The following is a 20,385-nucleotide window of genomic DNA, read 5'->3' as shown; positions in this document are numbered from 1 at the left end:
AGTGACATCCCCCACCCCCCTCAAAAATGCTCCCTACTCTGGTTCAGAAGAATCTGAAATTACACAATTTACAATTCATTGACCTCTGAAAAAAACAAGTCACGCCCCAAGGAGAGCTGCAAACAAAAGCGTTCCTGAGCCAGATTCCTTGTTGACACTGGTCTCTGGTTACACCCTGGCATAAAAAGGGAGGAAATGCAGTCTTCAAAGCAGTGCATCCCCACTTTTGTCTGTCCCCAGAGGAATCCCTTCCCCCACTCCACAAGAGGAACTCTCTGGGAGTTCAGAAACACAAATACTGTCAGGGGAGGCATTTTCAAGTTACACACGATAGATAGAAAGATAGATAGATAGATGGATGGAGCGATCCAAAGTAACTCATAGGTCTGGCTCATGTTACTTGTCTTGGAGCGGGTTTAAAGCTTTAAACAATTCCTCTCAAGTATGCCCTGTTGTGAATCCCCTTTCCTGTTCAAAACCCTTTCTTGGCCCAGCCCCAGGAGTCACCTTCCAGAAGAATATGGCCACTCCCAGCGCCCCTCTCTCAGTCTCCTCACAAAGCACAGACTTGTCCCAAAGGACCAGGTCTGCCCCAGAGGAACAAAGCCACAAGGCTGACATCTCACAAGTAATTACCTTGTCCCCAGAATTCCAGAGAGGCCTTTCCTCGGGCTCTCCTCAGTGTCCTGGATGGTGAGTCTCCTGTTTCATCTGGTCTGGGTCAGAGGCCTGGATGAAGCACTGCCCCCATCACACACCATCAGCAGATTTCACTCATCCACCCTGACTCCTGATCTCTTGGCTTCACCCCCATTCTCAACACAACATTCATAGATCCCTAGACCAGAAGTAAGATAAAGCAGTACTTGTCATTCCCAGTTTGGGCTGTTTGGTCCATCTATGCTAACCACATGCATCATTTTTACATAAGCCCCCAAAATGGAGACTAATGTGCTAAAGGGCAAAAGCCTGTTAGGGTCAAGGTGGTGCAGGAATTCCCACCCTGGAGACAAAGACCAGGCTCCTCTTCTGGCACCAATCTGATCACTACCATTCTTTAGAGTTTCTACCTGGTCCTCTCTCTCATCCCACTTTTAAATCTTCCTTAAAGAGTTATTTCTTCCAGGGTTTCCATGCAAACCCATGCACATCTCAGTAACTTCTGCTTGTTCTATGTACAAGCTCACAGCTCTGTCCTCTCAGCATCCTCAGCCCACTTGTTGGGTTCAGACCCTCCACTGCTCCCTTCTTGCCATCATGCATATTCTATCGTAAAGGACTTTGGAGTTCCTAAAACATGTTTATGTACCACACCTCACTGATAATCACATAACCTCTTGTCAGGTCGTCTAGGAAAGTGGGTTGTTTCCTACATTTTCACATATGCTGAGGCTGAGATGCTGGGTAAAGGCTTTGTCCACAACCACCCAGTGGAGGAGTGACAGAGCCCAGGGGGAGGATCTTCATTCCCCACCTCTGCTTCTAAGGGTCATTCATGCTCAAGCTCATCTCCCTCTGTGGAATGGTTCCCAGGACACCATCCTCACCCAAATTTTTCCTCTGCACACATTCATTCCCTATAAGTCAGAAATCAGACAGACCCTTATCCACATCCCAGCTCTGCCTTTAACCTGCAGTGTGACATTCAATTCAGTTCAGTTCAGTCGCTCAGTCATGTCCAACTCTTTGTGACCCCATGAATCGCAGCACGCCAGGCCTCCCTGTCTATCACCAACTCCCGGGGTTCACCCAAACTCATGTCCATCAAGTCGGTGATGCCATCCAGCCATCTCATTATCTGTCGTCCCCTTCTCCTCCTGCCCCCAATCCCTCCCAGCATCAGAGTCTTTTCCAATGAGTCAACTCTTCGCATGAGGTGGCCAAAGTATTGGAGTTTCAGCTTCAGCATCAGTCCTTCCAAAGAACACCCAGGGCTGATATCCTTTAGAATGGACTAGTTGGATCTCCTTGCAGTCCAAGGGACTCTCAAGAGTCTTCTCCAACACCACAGTTCAAAAGCATCAATTCTTTGACGCTCAGCTTTCTTCACAGTCCAACTCTCACATCCATACATGACCACTGGAAAAACCAGAGCCTTGACTAGAAGGACCTTTGTTGGCAAAGTAATGTCTCTGCTTTTGAATATGCTATCTAGATTGGTCATAACTTTCCTTCCAAGGAGTAAGCATCTTTTAATTTCATGGCTGTAGTCACCATCTGTAGTGATTCTTGAGCCCAAAAAAATGAAGTCTCTCACTGTTTCCACTGTTTCCCCATCTATTTGCCATGAAGTGATGGGATCAGATGCCATGATCTTTGTTTTCTGAATGTTGAGCTTTAAGCCAACTTTTTCACTCTCCTCTTTCACTTTCATCAAGAGGCTTTTTAGTTCCTCTTCACTTTCTGCCATAAGGGTGGTGTCATCTGCATATCTGACATTAGTCAAGTTATTTAACCTCTGGGAGCCTCAATCCCTTCTTTTGTACATTGAGGGTACGATGATCTCATGAGACCACTGTGAGGATTAACTGAGGATGTAATGGCACATGGTAAGTACTCAGTTAAACAGTAACTGTCATCTTCATCTTCATCACCCCTGTCTCTTATCTGAGATGGCAAGGGTCTCCTAATCATTTCCCTTGCCTCCAAGTATGCTAACCTCCCCCACCCCCTCCACCCCTCCACCCTACCATCCCACCCCCATCCAGGCTACCTCCAGGTTACCTTTCACAAACACACATACCTAGAAGAAAAATGGAGGACATTTTAAGGAAATTTTTGCTTCCATACTAATATAAGCAAAAGAATAAAAATGAATTAATTTTAAAAACTGAAATTTCACTACACCCTCCCACTCCTCACCTCCTACCCCACCCCCCAAAGAAAAAACATTTGCAAATTCTGACCAGATGTGTCATTGAGTGAGTGAGTGAGTGAGTGAAGTCGCTCAGTCGTGTCCGACTCTTTGTGACCCCATGGACTATAGCCTGCCAGGCTCCTCCATCCATGGGATTCTCCAGGCAAGAATATTGGAGTGGGTTGCTATTTCCTTCTCCAGGAGATCTTCCTGACCCAGGGATTGAACCCTGGTCTCCTGCATTGTAGGCAGATGTTTTACCATCTGAGCCACCAGGGAAGTCATTAGGAAACATATTACTCTCCAGATAACAATGAAATCATCTCCCACCACACCTACAAGAAACAGACTGGACTCTACCTCCATCAAGTCACTCAATATTCCCCAAACAGCAGCAACTTTCTGAAGACGATAAGAGCGAGGGTTCTGGGGTTCAGCTCCCGACTCTCCCACTCACTAGCATGTATCTGTGGGGAAGTAGCATAACCTTGGTCTGCCTCAATTTTCTCTTGATTAAAACAGGGATAAAATCTACCCTAAAACTTATATGTGAGAATTCAAAGAGATAATCCAAGAAAAATAGTTGGCAGGGGGCTGCACAGAATAAACTTTCAAGTACTAGGCACTCATTATTATTAGTGTTCACTTGTTCTTTTCCCTTGCCTGAGCTAGTTTCACAGGATCCCATCGCCACAACTCCCTCCACACTTCCTGTGTGTCTAGTCATCTGCAAGATACCTCCTCCATGAAAACCTTTTGGATTGATGCTTCTGAATTCCCTGTGTGGCAGGTATATATTTTTTCTCTAGAGCCCTTTCTGCTCTAGCCTATCTGCATTTTTTTTCCTGGAGGCTTTCTTAACTGTATCATGAGCATCTTGAAGAAGGCAAGTTTCCTGCCCATTACAAGCAAGAAGAGAAGAATGGAAGAAGATGGGGGTGTGGGGAGGGAAGGTGGGAAGTACCACTGATGTTGGAAATGTAAACTCTTCACATTTCAATGGTTTACCTTAACCAAAACTTACAATGTTAAAAAGCAGAGTGAAGTAAGTTAGAGAAAAACAAATACCATATATTAACACATATATGTGGAATCTAGAAAAATGGTACAGATAAACCTATTTGCAAAGCAGAAATAGAGACACAGACATAGAGAAAAAAATGTATGGACACCAAGGAGGACAACAGGAAGGTGGGATAAATTGGGAGATTGGGATTGACATATATACACTATTGATACTGATGTATAAAATGGATAACTAATAACTAACTAATGATAACCCACTGTATAGCTCAGGGAACTCTACTCAATGCTCTGTGGTGACCTAAGTGGGAAGGAAATCTAAAAAAGATGGAATATATGTACACAGATAACTGATTCACTTTGCTATACAGCAGAAACCAAAACAAAATTGTAAAGCAACTGTACTCAAATAAAAATTAAAAAGAAAGAAAAAAAAAAGGCATTACATTAACCCATAGATTCTCAGTACTATCCTCCCCCAAAATTTTTTTAAATATTTAAGAACCTGCATTTACATCATATCACATCTGCCTCCAACTCCATCCCTCAGTCCAGAATCCATTTGAGGAAGAGTGCCATTTTGGCTGCACTCTTTCCTAATATTCTTTTTTTTAAGGGTTTTTTAATTAAAGAAATTGTTATGAATTTGCCTATTGTGTCTATTCTTCTTTATCCAAAGATCCTGGTCCATCATCAAGCTGCTTTACCTTGAAAGAATGTGCTGTGCTGGGGGAAGAACAACAGAAACCAAGGCTATGACAGCTGTTAAGTGTGCAGCACCTGCACATCCATAACACAGATTCTGGCCCAAAGACCAAGACATTCTATTTGTCATTATATATGTTCTTTCTAGGTTTCCCTGATGGCTCCTAATGCAATGCAGGAAATTTGGGTTTGATCCCTGGGTCAGGAAGATCCCCTGGAGAAGGGAATGGTAACCCACTCCAGTGTTCTCACCTGGGAAATCCCACGGACAGAGGAGCCTGGCAGGCTACAGTCAATGGGGTTGCAAAAGAGTCAGAGATGACTTAGCAACTAAACAACAACAAAATTTTCTTTCCAGGAATTAAATGTCTTATGGCAATGAGAAAGAAATAGTTTTGCCACAGCACCATCTTCTCCTCCCAGTATCTCCACCAAATTCATACCTTCCATGTATCGATTAAAACTGGGGCTATGGTTTATACAAACAGCTCAAAGCAAATGAGGAAAATTGAACATGAACATCTGCATTTTACACAAAAAGAAATACATCTCATATCCTCTTTAGTTTGTCATGACTCCAAAGAGAGAGAGAGCCAGAAAGTCTAGATTTTGTTCTTTTCAATCTGGAATGCAAATGACAGACACCAGCCTTCCCATTTCACAAAGAGTGCCTTGGAGAGAAATGGTGATGTGCCAGGGCTGGGGGAAGAGCTGTTTTTAAAGAACCAAAGCAAAGTTGCAGAAACTGGAACGCCCAAATGTTTGCAGTGTCTCAACTGGCCGAGAAACTGGCATGAAAGCCCACAGCCAGAGCTTGTAGGTACCTGAGTGGCCCGGAAGTACAGACGTCTCTGGGCTGAATCTCGTGAACTGCAGGTACAAGTTACCGATGGGAGGTTCAGCTGTGGGAACATGCCACGTATGTAACAAAACTCAACTGAAGGGAGCCAAGTTTAAGATCATAACCCGAACTTGAATACAGGAGTCAGCAGATTCCCATAGGATTTAGTTATAAAAGGAGAATTGCCATATTTTTCCTTAGGAATTAATTTCAACATTAAGTAGGTGAAAGTAGCACCATATTTACTTCTCACCGAGTACATTTTCATTAACAGAGTCAGCCCTATAAAGACAAAATTCTCCTGCATGTCATTTAGTTCTCCAAGCATTGTATTGGAATCAGCCCTATCAAAATAAAAACAGATTAACTTTGTTAAAGAATGCTTATTGACACTTGTATATTTAAGGTCCAAGTAGAAAAGAAGCAGCCAGAAATATCCTAACACTAAAACAACACAATTCTAACTTAGATCACAGTTTTGACTATTTTAATCTCCAAATTGATTTATTCTGGTGGAATGGATTGGGGAAGATGAGGAAGGAATGTATACTTTTTTAAGCCTTTACAAGATGCTAGGCACTGTTGAGACTCCTTACAAATACCTCTGATCCTCACACCTCTCTGATCCTTGAAATAGGTATCATTATTCCTGTCTTACACAGAGGGCACTGAATCTCAGAGACACTAAGTAACTTACCCAAGATCACACAGCCAGCAAATGGCAGAGACAAAATTCAAACTTTTATATTTAGGATATTTCCTTGCCACATTTAATAAGAGCCCTTACATATCAGTAAGTATTGCAGAGAATCTGATGCTAACTTTGGTATTAATGAAACTTTGTTAAAGTGAGGTGGTTTGGGATTAGATTTTAATACTCATTAGAAAATAATTTCTGGGGAGAGTTTATGTCATATTTTTTTATGTGTCAAAATTTGAACTTTGGGGGAGGGAGGTGGGAGGGGAGGTTCAGGATTGGGAACACGTGTACACCTGTGGCGGATTCATGTTGATGTATGGCAAAACCAATACAATATTGTAAAGTAATTAGCCTCTAATTATAATAAATAAATTTAAATTAAAAAAAAATTGGAACTTTGGATTTCTACTCCAATTTGTAATCCTTTAAAAATATTATCTGCTCTAATTTAAAGGTATTTTCATGTTTTCCTTTTTAATTTTTTATGATCTAGTTCTGAAATTATAAGTAAAAAAAGAAATTCTAATTTAGCATGTGCTCTGCACTTTGAATTTTTTTTAGCTATTACTAGTAGCTCCTATATACACAAACATGAGAAATCACTAAAGTAAAATTTCAGTTTTGAAATAAAGAAAAAAAAAAGCTATATCACATCAAAGAAAAATAAGCACTGGAAGACACTTTCTAGAAAAAAAAATATTAATATGTAATTATTTTAGGAGAAGCTACAAATCTGTTTAACCACCCCAACCCCCCCCCCAAATTAAATAACCTAATCAGATCACTTAGAGGAATAAGTGCTTTTTGCTGCCCTACCCTAAGCTCATATTGCTATTTAACCTGCCTTTAAACAAACAAGAATTTTTTAACATTTTCTATCCTTTAAGCAAATGTTCTTTGCTTGGCTAAATGACAATGTTCCAGAAATGCCTACCACAGAAGCATAAAAAACCCTTGGCAACATTCCAGGAGAAATTTACCCTGCATAATGTGTTCCAGCAAACGCTCAATAGCTTTTCTGGTGAACCTGCTGGTTCTGTGTGCACTTGAACAGGATCTGAAAAGAACAAAAGAAAAAACTGATAGACATTTTCCTTTTTGTTAGTCTGGTGAAGTAGCCCTTAGCTTGAATGAACAAACTTTCCAAACGTGGAAAAGTGAATGCATGTATGGCTAACCTAAACCCGGCTCTGGGCTCTGATGTCAGTTTTGCTTTACTCTTTGATTCCCTGAAATTCAAGTATAATTATATTGTTTGTCTTTTCGTCTAATAAAATGTGCATTAGCATTTGGTTCTCCTTGGAGTGTAGTATTTGTTTAGATGAATGTATTCTTTCAAATGATTAGTAGCGCTGTCATAATGAGAATGCTTTAGATTAGACATCCACTCTCCATAGAATATTAAAAAGAGGGAGACCAGAGGAACAAACCTCTACAAAAGGGCTCAGAAGTGTGCTCACAATTGGCTAAGGCTATCACATTCTCCAAGTCTTTATGAGAATTTCACCAAGTGAAAAGACTTGAAGATGAAATCCATCTTATAAAGTGAAATAGATGCAAGTTTTAATATTTTATGCCCCTTTGCAACTTTTTCTTAGGATAAACATTTCCTACTTAAAAAATAAAGTGATTGGACATTTTACAGCCTATGAAACTGTAATAAGCCCCATTTGGCCCCAATTCTCCTTGGACATGGGGGGATGCAGAGTTAGGCTGAGTTGCCCAGAATCTGTACCAAAAGCCTGTTTGACCTTAAATGCCTTGAATGGAGGAAGTGTTGTGGGAGCAGGATTCAGTAGTAATAGGAAAGGTGAAATTTTCTCCATCTGATGTTCTAGGACACACACATAGAGCTGAAACTCAACCCATTTTGCAGGCAAGACCTCCCTCTAGATGCAAATGCCAGGTGCAAGGGAGAATTTAAGCCTGGGGAAGGACCGAAGGCCCTGGAGTTTGCCTTCAGAGGCCTCCCACTGTCAGTCCATCAGTCTGCTCCATACAGGGCCTTTCTCTGGCTCCCTGGGGCCACTTGGAGGAGCACAGCAAGGGGACAATTGAGACTTAAAATATAGACTTCTGATGGTATTACAAGAGATACCCAGACAGGGTTGAAGAAACATCATCGCACATCTTTAACGGCTAAACATAGACAGTTTAAATGTACAGTGTGCTTGTAACATTCTTCTGGCATTTCTTCATTTATTACTTTGCTGGAAACCTCCAAAAAAAAAAAATGGAAAAGACCTAGAGAGGCCCTGACTACCAGGAAATCATGTGGTGTATTAGGAGAAGGCAAGACCTTTACAAAACCCTCAACTGCTTCCTACAGAAGAAAGCTGGGCCTCTAGACTCCCAGTCAACAGAGGAAATCACCAAATGCAAAAGCAGCATGAAACAGATGAAACTAAAGGGAGCTTTGACTGTCATCCTTCTCCATCCTCAAGAAGTAACCATGATTCTGAGTTAAGGTGTTTCCTTCCAGATCTTTAGAAAGTAATACACACACGCACACACAAAGAATAAATGATGTTATTTTATGTGTTTTTCTTCATACGTGGTATGCTATGCTGGTGTTTGCATGAACAGTCATGTCCACCTTTTTGCGACCCCATGGACTGTAGTCCACCAGGTCCTCTGTTCATGGGACTTCCCAGGCAAGAAGACTGGAGTGGGTTGCCATTTCTTTCTCTAGGGGATCTTCCTCACCCAGGGATCAAACCAGAGACTCCCATGTCTCCTGCACTGGCAGGTACATTCTTTACTGCTGCCCCAGCTGGGAAACCCATAATGCTATACACATCCTAAACAAATTGCTTTATTTTTTACTTTAAATTCATTTAGCAATATTTTGAAACTTATCCATGTGGCCTCATATAGATTTATTTCAATACTTCTGGCTACTGAATAGTATTCCATCTTTTGAAACCATCAGTTTTATTTACCCATTCCCCTGCTGAAGTACATCAATTTTTGTGTTTTGCTGACCTGATGCATTCTTCCAGCCCACTTAAGCTTTCCCTTCTCAGAAGTCTGACTTTACTTTATTCTCCTTAATTGTTCCATGTTTGTGAGATTTGTCTCCCAGACTAGAAAGTAAACATCTAAAGAGTAACTTCCACAGCCAGTATCTAAGAGAATCATTGTATCTGTGTAACGATTTGGTGAATGATGAATTTGGGGCTTTTGACTCTATCAGAAAGCTTCAACAGGAGCTTTGGACTCACAGAGGCTCAACAAATTCTATCTAGTTATTTATTTCCTCTTGTTTCTTAAAAGAGAAGTTCTGTATTTTCAAAGCAGGTTCGACTAAAATTCACTTCCTTTCCTAATTTAGATTTGTGGGGGTCAACATCTCCTTAAGATGTTCCAAATCCTAATACTGGTGATACAATGAAGGCTGCGGCTTTTAAAGATGAGTGTGTGTGTGTGTGTGTGTGTGAAAGAGGGGGAGAGAGAAGGAGACAGAAATACAGAAAGAGAGAGAAAAGACAGGGAGAGAGGAGAGGGAGGGGGAGAGGAGGGGAGGAGGAAGAGAGAAGGTTCCCAAACCCTCTTTGAGGAGTGGCCCTGTGGCCCCTGCAGGCCTGGAGGCAAAGCCAGGCACAAAAGACTAACTCTCTTTGTAAACGAAATCTGGATAACAAGCACTATTCCTTCTTTTTCTTTAAAAATCTTATTACCCTGCCACTTTTACTTTACTCTTTTAGGTTGCTGGTGTCAAAATCATTTTCATTTCTTTTCCTGGAAACTTTATTCTCTGAGTCTTTAGTCTTCCTAAAGAAATATAAAAAACAAAAAAAATTTTTTTTTTAATTGTTACTGCTCTTTCTAGGAACAATGAAGAAAGCACAAAGTCTCCACATCCACTCACCAGAAATCTTCCAAACCATTCAACTCCGGATCATGTCATAAAGAGCTGCTTGGAAAATGTGAAAACTTTGCCAAAGAGACTCACCCATTGCATTGTTTGTTAGAGGAAAGAAGAAGGTGTGGACCTATCAAAGCTGTGGAAACAAGCAAGTATTTGGGGACCTCTCTGTGTTTGTGTTAGATCATTTTTTCATCTTGTAAAATCATTTTAATTCTTTCTTAGTCACTTTCAGCAGCTTTGTTGGCTTTTTCAAGTCTGACCCCTCCCAGAATGCACACATGCTCATATACATGCAGCTCTGCAAAGAATCTCAAGGACTTCAAAAATCCGCTGGACTAGAGGAGCCCAGGTTAAGAAGATCTAAAGTACAGTGAAATTTTCAAGAATCCAGATGTCGGCAGAAATAGTAAGTGACAGGCTCTACATGCATTGACAGTAGCTACAAAATAAAAAACAGTCTCCATCTTTGGGTTTTGGAATATATTTGGGTTTTATCTTGAGTTGGTCTTTTCAGACATGTCCATGTCCATTGATGACAACATGTCATCAATGTGCCACCATCTTCAATCACAAAGGTTGACTCTGTGTCTGGAAGATAATATACTGGACAAGGCACAAAACAACACTGATCACGAGGAGATGATCTCACTGAAAGTACCTACACCTGTAGCAAGTACTGGAATTAAGTGAATGAATGACCTTGCCCATCAGTGCCCTTCACTTGTTTCTTATCACATCCTTGGCATTATCTCCTTCAGCAGCTACCCTACCCTCAAAATCATCCTTAGTACTCATTCAACTTCAAAGACTTCTCCATATGCCATCTTCCTTAGACTGAACCTATTCCAAACCCTCAAGTATTCCCCAAACCACATACTCATAAGATTACTGTCATTAGAGTAACTTCCACCATGTACAGAATGACTCCTATGTGTCGGCTATGCATGCTAATATATGTATTAAATCTGTACAACAACTCTGCTAGGTAGGTAGTAGTATTTTCATTTAAAGATGAGAAACATAAGCCTCAAAGAAAAGTGATATCCTAAAGGTTACAGAGCAAAAAAAAAAAAAAACAAAACTGGCAGAACTGGGTTTATTCTTAATTCCATTTGACTGCAAACTCTGTCTCAGTCTTGTTAGCTGGTACCACCATCGTGCTTTTCCAGAAAAGTATTAAAATTACAGAATTCTCAGTGTAGATGTGTTCTCAGCCTGCTTTGGCTCAGAATATTTGAGCAGAAAAGGATGTTAGAGATGATCTTGTCTGACTCTCACACTTTACAGATAAGGAAACTGACAGTCAAGTAGGATGGGTTACTGGTCCAACCATGACCTTCCCTTTTTTAGTTCTTAAGGGGGCGGGAACCACATCCTTTGGGAAGTCATTTCATGCTCCTCCTAGCATAACTCTAAGTGCACCAAAAGCCTGTATGTGGACCTCTGATGTCCATTCCAAAAGGAGCAGAATATCAAGTCCAGAACACCTGTACAGCCAGAGCAACGAAAGGCCAGACTCAAATGGCATCAACCTCGAAGGGAATAGAACAAGCCAAGGATGTTGCCTGGTCCTCAAAGATAGCAAAGCAATGAAGACAAGACATGTAAAACCACAGCAAAGCCCTCCCCCCAAAACCAACACCGGTATCCCAAAGCCACTTTTACCAACAGCAGTGACATGCAACCCAATTAAGCAGATAATTTCAAAGTCCTTCTCTTTAAGTCTGAGTAGCTGGAATGAGGAGGGAGAAGACAAGTCAGTGCTTGAAAGCTTGCCTTTAGGTTTGTTATCAAGAATAACAAGTGATTGCCATATTTCAAGTGTGTTTAAAAGTCCTGAATCATATAACTATTCTGCCTTGTGTTGTCCTTGAAAATGCAAAAATAGAAATGGAAGAAATTATCAAAGGGCAATAAAGCAGGGAAACAGAGATGAGGCAGGGGTGTGGGCTGCAATTCATTATTACAGATGCTTTAAACACGTACTGTATGGCAGTAGTTGACAAGCCTGGTTAAGAACAGAGCAATAAACACGCTTTCAATCTCTCTCCTAAAGAGAGACATAATAATAGGGCAAGAGAACAAAGAGTGTAACTGTTTAATAGCCATCCTTATTTTCTAAAGAAGGCAGTTTTGGTGACCCTAATGCTTTTAACATTCATTTTTTGTCCCTTTATTATATCATTAGGCTACATCAAAAACACAAAATGTGCTATTTAATAGATCATATGTAACAAGAGAGGACACATGAGGTGGGTCAATGATCAGGGCTTGCCTGATTAGCTTTAATTGATTCACTTATCTCCAAGCTTCCCTAGGCTCTTTTGTAAATAAGTATGATTCAATACCAGGTGTTACATAAATATTCAATGTAAATACATATACACACACATAAATGTGTTGAATATATTGTGACCATTTGTTATATCCAGGTACTAAGCCTGCCGACCAGCTAAATAAGTTCCCTAGGCTCTAAAAGTATAAATCCTGAGCCCTCCCAGGCACATGCAGAGTTTGCTCAATCCGTAAACACGTAATTATTGAACCTGCCTTCTAAAGTAACACCACACCCTGGATATGATGCAAAACCCAGCATTACAAGATAAGCTCTGTCTCAAGTTTCTGCTCGTTGTAGTGCCTGAAGTATTTGCTCATATACTCAGGGACCGAAGCAGAAGTAAACAGTCAGGCCAGTATTATAGGGACACCTGGGTTTCAAAATCGACTTTCTTCTATTGTGAAAGCAATGAATGAAGTACAGCAGAACTCCTATAAGAATGCCGACTCATCCCACACCACGTGGGTCACAGGACTTTGACCTTAGCTCAGGCCACCCTAAGAGGCCTAGGGCCATCCCCTTCCTTGGGGAGTCAGACCCAAGCTCCCAGTCCCCTGCCGCCACACATCACCTCCTGCCTGTCTCCTGTCTGCACCCTCTTGCACTGGGCGTTAACCAAGACTGTGCTCAGATCTCCAGCCAGGGCTCTGCACGGTACATTTAACCTGCCTGGACTCATGACTCTTTATACCTTTAAAACTCTACAAAATCACTTCTTAGGTATGATTTTTTTTTATATCCTTCCCTCCCCACCAAGATATTATATAGCTAGCTGAGCAATGAAGAGCCGGAACCTGGGAGCCCAATGCCTGGGGTTGAATCCTTATCCACCACAGACTAACTGCACCTCAGTTTCCCTACCTGTCATTCTTGGGTATATAAAGTGGCTCAGTCAGAAAGAATCCACCTGTAACACAGGAGACTGTCTGCAATGCAGGAGACGTGGGTTCGATCCCTGGGTCGGGAAGATCCTCTGGAGAAGGAAATGGCAACGCAGTCCAGTATTCTTGCCTGGAGAATTCCATGGACAGAGGAGCCTGGCAGGCCAACAGTCCATGCGGTCTCAAAGAGTCGGACACAACTGTGCAACTAAACAACAACAGTCGAGATGAATAGGTAAGCAAAGAGCGTAGAATAGTGCCTGGTACACAGTAAATGCTGCCACCCAAGTGCAAGCATAATAAATGTGATCAAAAATGGTAGCTCCTATCTACCTTGGTGTTCAAGAGACAATGGGGACTGACAGGGCTGTATCTGAGCTGGCCCATCAAGGAAATGCCTGTAATGGCCAGCACTGCCTTGCCAGTTGTCCCTGCAAACACTGCAGCTGGCCTGGTGTGACCAGCTGTTCACAACTTCACAAAGAAGCAAAATCCACGTCTGGATTTTAAGTTATTGGTTTACATTTTAAAAATTCATGTTTGAGCCAAAGAAAGCACATTTAAAGGCAGACTTAGCCCTTAAGCCACTATTTTGTGACCTCTGACATTTAGGAATCTATAATGGGGGTGGGGTGTGTGTGTATGTGTGCATGTGTGTGCATTTTCATTTTTCTGTGTTTATCCTCTGTGCTTCTTCCACAGTTAAATATCTGAGGGGTAGTAGAAAGCATGCAGAAAGTATTCAGTTAAGATCAGCTGACCAATGAAGGTTTATTGACGAACAGACACCAGAGGAACTTTGCTGAAAGAAAACAATGAGTAAGTTAGTGTCACCCACATTCAATGCCCTCCGCATCTTCAGGTCAACAAGCCAAGCCCTGATGACACAAAGATGAACAAGATGCAGTCCCTGATCTTAAAGAATGTTATAGACTTGTGGGGACACAGACGTGTAGACAACTGTAACTGTTAACAAAACATGTGAACATGTCTTACCTCAACATCAGGAGAACCCAAGGTAGTTGGTACAGCGTGTGACTTTATACTCGATGTATAGAAGAGAAACAGGTTAAATGACTTGTCCAAGGTCACTCCAGCAGTTCATGGAGTTGTAATAAGAACCCAGCTCTGCTGACTTCAAACCAGGGCTCTTTCTGCTGAATGCTAATGTTTTAATATAAAACACCTCTATTTCCCAGTGCCTCTACACTGGAAAAATCGGGCTCCGGAAGAGGGTCCATACCCAGTGAGTTAGATGGAGGCATTGATAGCATCATGGAAGGCAGGCTTTGAAAAGCACCTGTGAACAGTCAAATATTTTTCTTTTCATTAATTATAATTTCCCATCTACCAAAAAGAATTTGAGGCTACTTTCAACAAAGCATAATACCATATATATTTTTCATGTTCAAGAAACAAAGTAATGAAGGAAAACAGAGATGAAATCCCTGTTTCAGAAAGTTGAGGGTAAGCACGAGTGGGCATAACTCCTACCTCTGAGCTTCCTGAGAGACAAGGTAAACTGGGAAGTGATAAGATTCTGGTTTATAAAAGGAGGCAGACCAATTTTAATTTTAGCATATGTTATCACCATTTGTTCTCTGAATCCACACAACAAAAATCAGTATTCTTATGGAAAACATTGATTTGAAAATGCATTTTACAAAAAAAATGAATTTATTATATTAGTAAAGTCTGTGGGTTGATCAGAAGATTTGGAAATTTTGTAACAACATACTCACTAGCACATGATTGCCAACATGAATGGTTTGGCCTGTTCTATAAAGGAAAATGCGAGAATTGACATCTTGTTTGGAAGGCTCATGCAGCAGAGTATGGGAGCATGGAAACAGTAATGGGTGGGGGCGGGGGTGGGGGAAGGGTGAGCAAAAGGTTGCCTTTTCATAAAGAGCACACATTTCAAGTTCTTAACTGGTGTGCTAAGTCACTTCAATCATGTCCTACTCTGTGCGACCCTATGGACTGGAGACTGCCATGCTCCTCTCTTCATGGGATTCTCCAGGCAAGAATACTGGAGTGGATTGCTGTGCCCTCCTCCCGACCCAGGGATCAGATCGGTGTCTCTTACATCTCCTGCACTGGCAGGCAGGTTCTTTAGTACTAGCGCCACCTGGGAAGCCCTAAAGTAGACTTAATGGCCCATACAGGGATCAAACCCACGACCTTGCCATTATTCGTACACACTCTAACCAACTGAGCTAACCAGCCAGCTTAACTGGAACTATTGCCAAAATGGCACATCAAACACAAGATGACATTCATCAGCTATGAGGATATTTCATCATTCATCATTCATTCAACAAATATTTACTGAGTGCCCACAGAGTGGGCATTCAAGCCCTGTCCTTAGGGATGAAGATGGGGCAATGAACAACACAGACAGAAATGCCACCTTCACCAAGCCTTCTTGAGGCAAAGCATAGCATGTTGCACAAACTAAAGATGATTGTATACTTTGTCTATGAGAGGGCTGGAGTTCCCATAGTCACACTGGCATCCAAATCTGTTGTCCTAAAAAGGCTGCTGCTGCTGCTTGTAAGTCACGTCAGTCGTGTCTGACTCTGTGTGACCCCATAGACGGCAGCCCACCAGGGTCCCCCATCCCTGGGATTCTCCAGGCAAGAACACTGGAGTGGGTTGCCATTTCCTTCTCCAATGCAGGCTACACCTCTGTATTACTGCAGATGGTAAAACAGATGCTTGGCTTTTATCACACTATCTGGAGTCAGGAAGGGAAGCACAAACACTGATCCTAACAGGGTTGAAGCCCAGGTCTCACCTTAGGAAGCTCACAAATGGATGGAGTGTCAGCAGGCACCTCCTTCAGTCTGAGGCAATGGTTGCCCCTGCTCCACCCCATTCTAAACATGGCTTTAAGATGCAACTGGAAGAAAGAGGAGGAGGGGGAGCTAAAGCAACCATAGAAACTGTTACACACGGTAGAAAATAAACAAATCAAGTTTTCTAAGACCCATGCATGCATTTACTTAACTAATATTCATAAATCCTCACTACATATGCAAAAAGCACTGTGTTGGAAACTAAGCAAAAAGAGAGTGCAGTGGGTGGAGACATGGTTCCTGCTCTGATATCTCTTGACTTCTAGAAAGAGAGCCAGACATTAAACAATTAATTAAAGTATTACAACTACTAAGAAGAACTACTGGAGTCTACAAGAACTTTACATGGGCAATGAACCTAGTGCCAAAGGTAACAGAAAGCCTTTATACCATCCCACTCTCTTCCCTCTCCTCCATCCCCTCCCTGCCCCCCTCCTCCTCTCTCAGACACACACATGCACACAGACGCACACAGGCATACTTAGCTATGATGTAATCAGGAACCACTTGTCTTCCTCTTTCAAAGAGGCAACTTTTGAGCTGTAAATGCTAAAGATACTATACAAACTGGCTTTTAGGCCAGCAGGCTGCAATCCTGGCAAAAAGCTGTAGCCAGAATTTCTACTCTGAGCTAAGATGCAGCCAACTACAAAGGAGAAAAAGAATATTTGAACTGATTACATCTTCAAATATTTCCTAGATCTTTGAGTTTATGGTTGTGCTTGTCCTTCTTGATACTAAATTATCAAGAATTAGAATGTTCAGGCCTCAGATATGAGTTTGCAGGACAGCATAGTGTTCAGACAAAAATGACAGCTTTTCATTGGATTCTGTGCTGTTCTATAAGCAGCTCAGTGTCAGATGCTGAAGTTAAGCTAAACTACACAAACACAGAAGATGTAAAAGTAAAATTGAAAAATTAAAACTTAAGAGTCCACATACACTGAACTTTGGCTATTCAATTAAAATGTCAAATTGGAAAAAAGCATAAGAAAAACAAGTAAGGAACATAATTTCAGACAAAATATTGAGTTGGGCAAATTTTAAAACTTTTCAAATAAGTTACATAAGTATAAAATATTTGTGATTGATAAAAATTAGGAAATACAGGTATATAGAAGAAGATAAAATACAGCCATATTTAATAACCAAAGCACTTTCCATAAAATGACTATATCAAAGTATTTAACCAATTCTTTATTATTGGGTATTTATGCTTTTTTCTAATCTTTATTAACATAAATGTTTTAATGAACACATTTATGCATGCATTTCTGCACATCTCATTATTTTCTATGAGCTCCTAGAAGTGGAATTTCTTAGATGGACAGTATTCAGATGTTTAAAATCAGAATTAAAGCAATAGCCAAATTCAAAATCTCTTCTTTTTTTAAGTGCTTACAACACCTTCAAAATTAAGACACATCCAAAAATGGAAAGAAACAGTCTTTAATTCCATATCAAAGTCAATATTAAAGTGTTAGTCACTGAGTTGTGTACGACTCTTTGTAACCCCAAGGACTGTGGCCCACCAGGCACCTCTGTCCATGGGATTTCCCAGGCAAGAATACTGGAGTGGGTTGCCACTCCCTTCTCCAGGGGATCTTCCTGACCCAAGACCTGAAACCCAGGTCTCCTGCACTGCAGGCAGATTCTTTACCATCTGAGCCACAAGGGAAGCCCCAATAGTAATATTAGATATATATATATAACTTGAAGATTCTGACATTTCTTAAAACCTCACCAAACACTGACAGTCAGCAATATCATATGGTTATAGATATTTCTCAGAGAGCAAACCTGTTTCTGACTATAATACAACAAACATATTAACTGACCGTTTCATTTCTAAATTTAAAAGGCTGAACAGAAAACCAATTGCACCAAACATATCTGTAAAAATTTTAAATGTACACAATTGCATTAAACATAATAGCAGAAAGATACTGGACTGAAATGTTTACTACTTGGTTTGGCCATGGGCAAAATCACAATCTCTCTGGATTTTAGTTCTGAGCAGAAAGACACTAGAGCTGGAAATTTCCAGAATTTTTGATTTAATAGAACTTTTCAAAAAATACTAGCATAGAATTAAAAAATAACCTTAAAATGAAAGGGAAACATAATATCAGAATAAGAAAGCATCATTTAACCTATTTTTTTTTAAATCTGCTCCATTGCTCATATTTTTATCATTTTTCCTTTGAGTGTGAGAATTTGCACTAGTCTATTGACACTTAATTGAAAACAAACAACTCCTCCTAAGTCATTTTCACTTAAAAAGTACAGTAGTCTTGTGATTCTAAATTTCAATCTAGGTTCTATGCAAAAAGGTAATTGGCAAGAAATTTTAAAAATTCAGTGTCTCATAGTTCTTTAAGGATGCCAGAAAGCGAGTGTGGGCATTTTACCCTCAGATGGCCACTTAGTGGGAGCCTCCTGTGGCCAGGCACTGGGTTATGCAATGGAGACGCAGTGACACAAAGCCCTGCTTCTATCTTCAGAGTATTCTTACCTAAAGGAAACAGACGCTAAAATAAACTGGCAGGAGGGCACAAAAAATGGTGTAATATGGGAAATACACCTTGGAACACGGAGCCCTCAGCAGCACCCTACCCACTGGGCTGGAGGTGGCTAGTGGACCAAAGGTTCTGGGAAAGGTGATGCTAAAACTGAGTCTTGAAGGACAGGATAAGTGTTAGGCAGCTGAGGATGTCTTAATAGGCAAATGCATATATATTCTAAATATATACAAAAGCATTTATATGTAACACAGATCTTTTTATGAGTTCTCTAATAGAGTTCTTTAACTCATTGCTAGTGAGCTTGACCATCTTTCATATATTTATTGGCTAAATATAGTTTTATCTATGAATTAACTTTTTACAAACTCTACAGGTCAGATATTCCTAAATCTAAGGTTCCAGAACCCCTGATACATATGAAATTTTCTGTGTGTGATGGATTTGTTACATACATCCTTATCCTTGTTCTCAGGATAAGGTCCAAGAAATATTAAGAACCGCTGATCTTAAACTCTGTAGGCTAAGAGGAACATGTGGAAGGACAAAAGCAGGGCTAGAAGGAAGGAGGTGAAAGGAGTGATGGCAGGGTTCTGTGACTGGTTAGGTGCATGTACACACACCCAAGTGTGCACACACACACAACTTTTATTATCTTATCCTCATCAATATCAACCTTCCCAATAACACTCCCTCATTTCCCTCCCCGGAAGTCTCCACCCCGGCTGCATAGGGGCTACTAGATCACAGTAAATGGGGTTTACTTCTTACTAATATTTGTATACATATCATAGAGAATGTTCACTAGAGATGCTTCTTTATCTACATTTTGGTTCATTGTTGCTGTTCAGTTGCTAAGTCATGTCCGACTCTTTGTGACCCCATGAACTGCAGCACGCCAAGGCTTCCCTGTCCTTCATGATCTCCCAGAGTTTGCTCAAACTCATGTCCATTGAGTTGGTGATGCCATCCAACCATCTCATCCTCTGTTTCCCATTTCTCTTCCTATCTTCAATCATTCCCAGCATCAGGGTCTTTTCCAATGAATCAGCTCTTTGCATCAGGTGGCCAAAGTATTGGAGCTTCAGCTTTAGCATCAGTCCTTCCAGTGAATATTTAGGACTGACTGGTTTGATCTCCTTGATGTCCAAAGAGCTCTCAAGACTCTTCTTCAGCACCACAATTTGAAAGCATCACTTCTTGAGCACTCAGTCTTCTTTATGGTCTGGCTCTCATATCCATACATGACTACTGGAAAAACCATAGATTTGACTATACGAACCTTTGTCAGCAAAATGATGTCTCTGCTTTTTAATAAACTGTGTTTGTCATAGCTTTTCTTCCAAGTAGCAGGTGTCTTAATTTTGTGGCTGCAGTCACAATCTTACACATACAAGCCATAATCTATTTATTTGAACCATGGAAAAGCCATTGACTTCAATCCATAGGTGCAGCACAGTTACTTTCAAAGGTAATAATTTTCCTAGTGTGTACAAAAAACTAGGTGATCACTTCCATTTTACATATATATGTGCATCATGTGTCTACTGGTTTGTGAAGTAAAGTTATTTCTTATTGTGGACAATGGTCCAAAAAGTTTGAAAAAGGCTTTTCTGGAGAAGGTCAAACTTCTGAAATTCAAGCACTGTGGAAGAGAAAAGCTAGGGAGAATCAGAGAGAATAAAAGAATACCTGGATATCTTCCTCATCCTCACACTATCCTATTCCATTTTGCAAATTTGAGAGCTAAAGCCCACAGGGCTTAAAGACCTTGCCCAAGTCACAG

General features: G+C 40.8%; 1 protein-coding gene across 4 annotated transcripts in view; it reads right to left on the bottom strand.

Annotated features, from left to right (window-relative positions):
* LOC112586211 (putative uncharacterized protein FLJ13197) overlaps positions 1 to 20,385 on the bottom strand; it is a 129,685-nt gene that overhangs the window by 73,334 nt on the left and 35,966 nt on the right. The window contains exons 2-3 of one of the 4 annotated variants that reach the window (XM_044945987.1): positions 7,107 to 7,183; positions 4,201 to 5,487 (exon numbers count right to left, since the gene is read on the bottom strand). The exons of 2 other annotated variants lie outside the window; for them this stretch is intronic. In XM_044945987.1, coding sequence (XP_044801922.1) covers positions 5,188 to 5,487; positions 7,107 to 7,183 — 377 coding nt within the window. In that variant the 3' untranslated portion in view covers positions 4,201 to 5,187. Of the gene's footprint in view, positions 1 to 4,200; positions 5,488 to 7,106; positions 7,184 to 20,385 lie in introns of those variants that run through there. One more of the 4 variants, XM_044945988.1, reaches the window with a different exon arrangement.

This window comes from Bubalus bubalis, chromosome 7 (assembly GCF_019923935.1).
Source record: "Bubalus bubalis isolate 160015118507 breed Murrah chromosome 7, NDDB_SH_1, whole genome shotgun sequence".
In the NCBI taxonomy this organism is placed as follows: domain Eukaryota; kingdom Metazoa; phylum Chordata; class Mammalia; order Artiodactyla; family Bovidae; genus Bubalus; species Bubalus bubalis.
The sequence above is the reverse complement of the archived record's forward strand: the minus strand, read 5'-3'. Positions and strand labels throughout refer to the sequence as shown.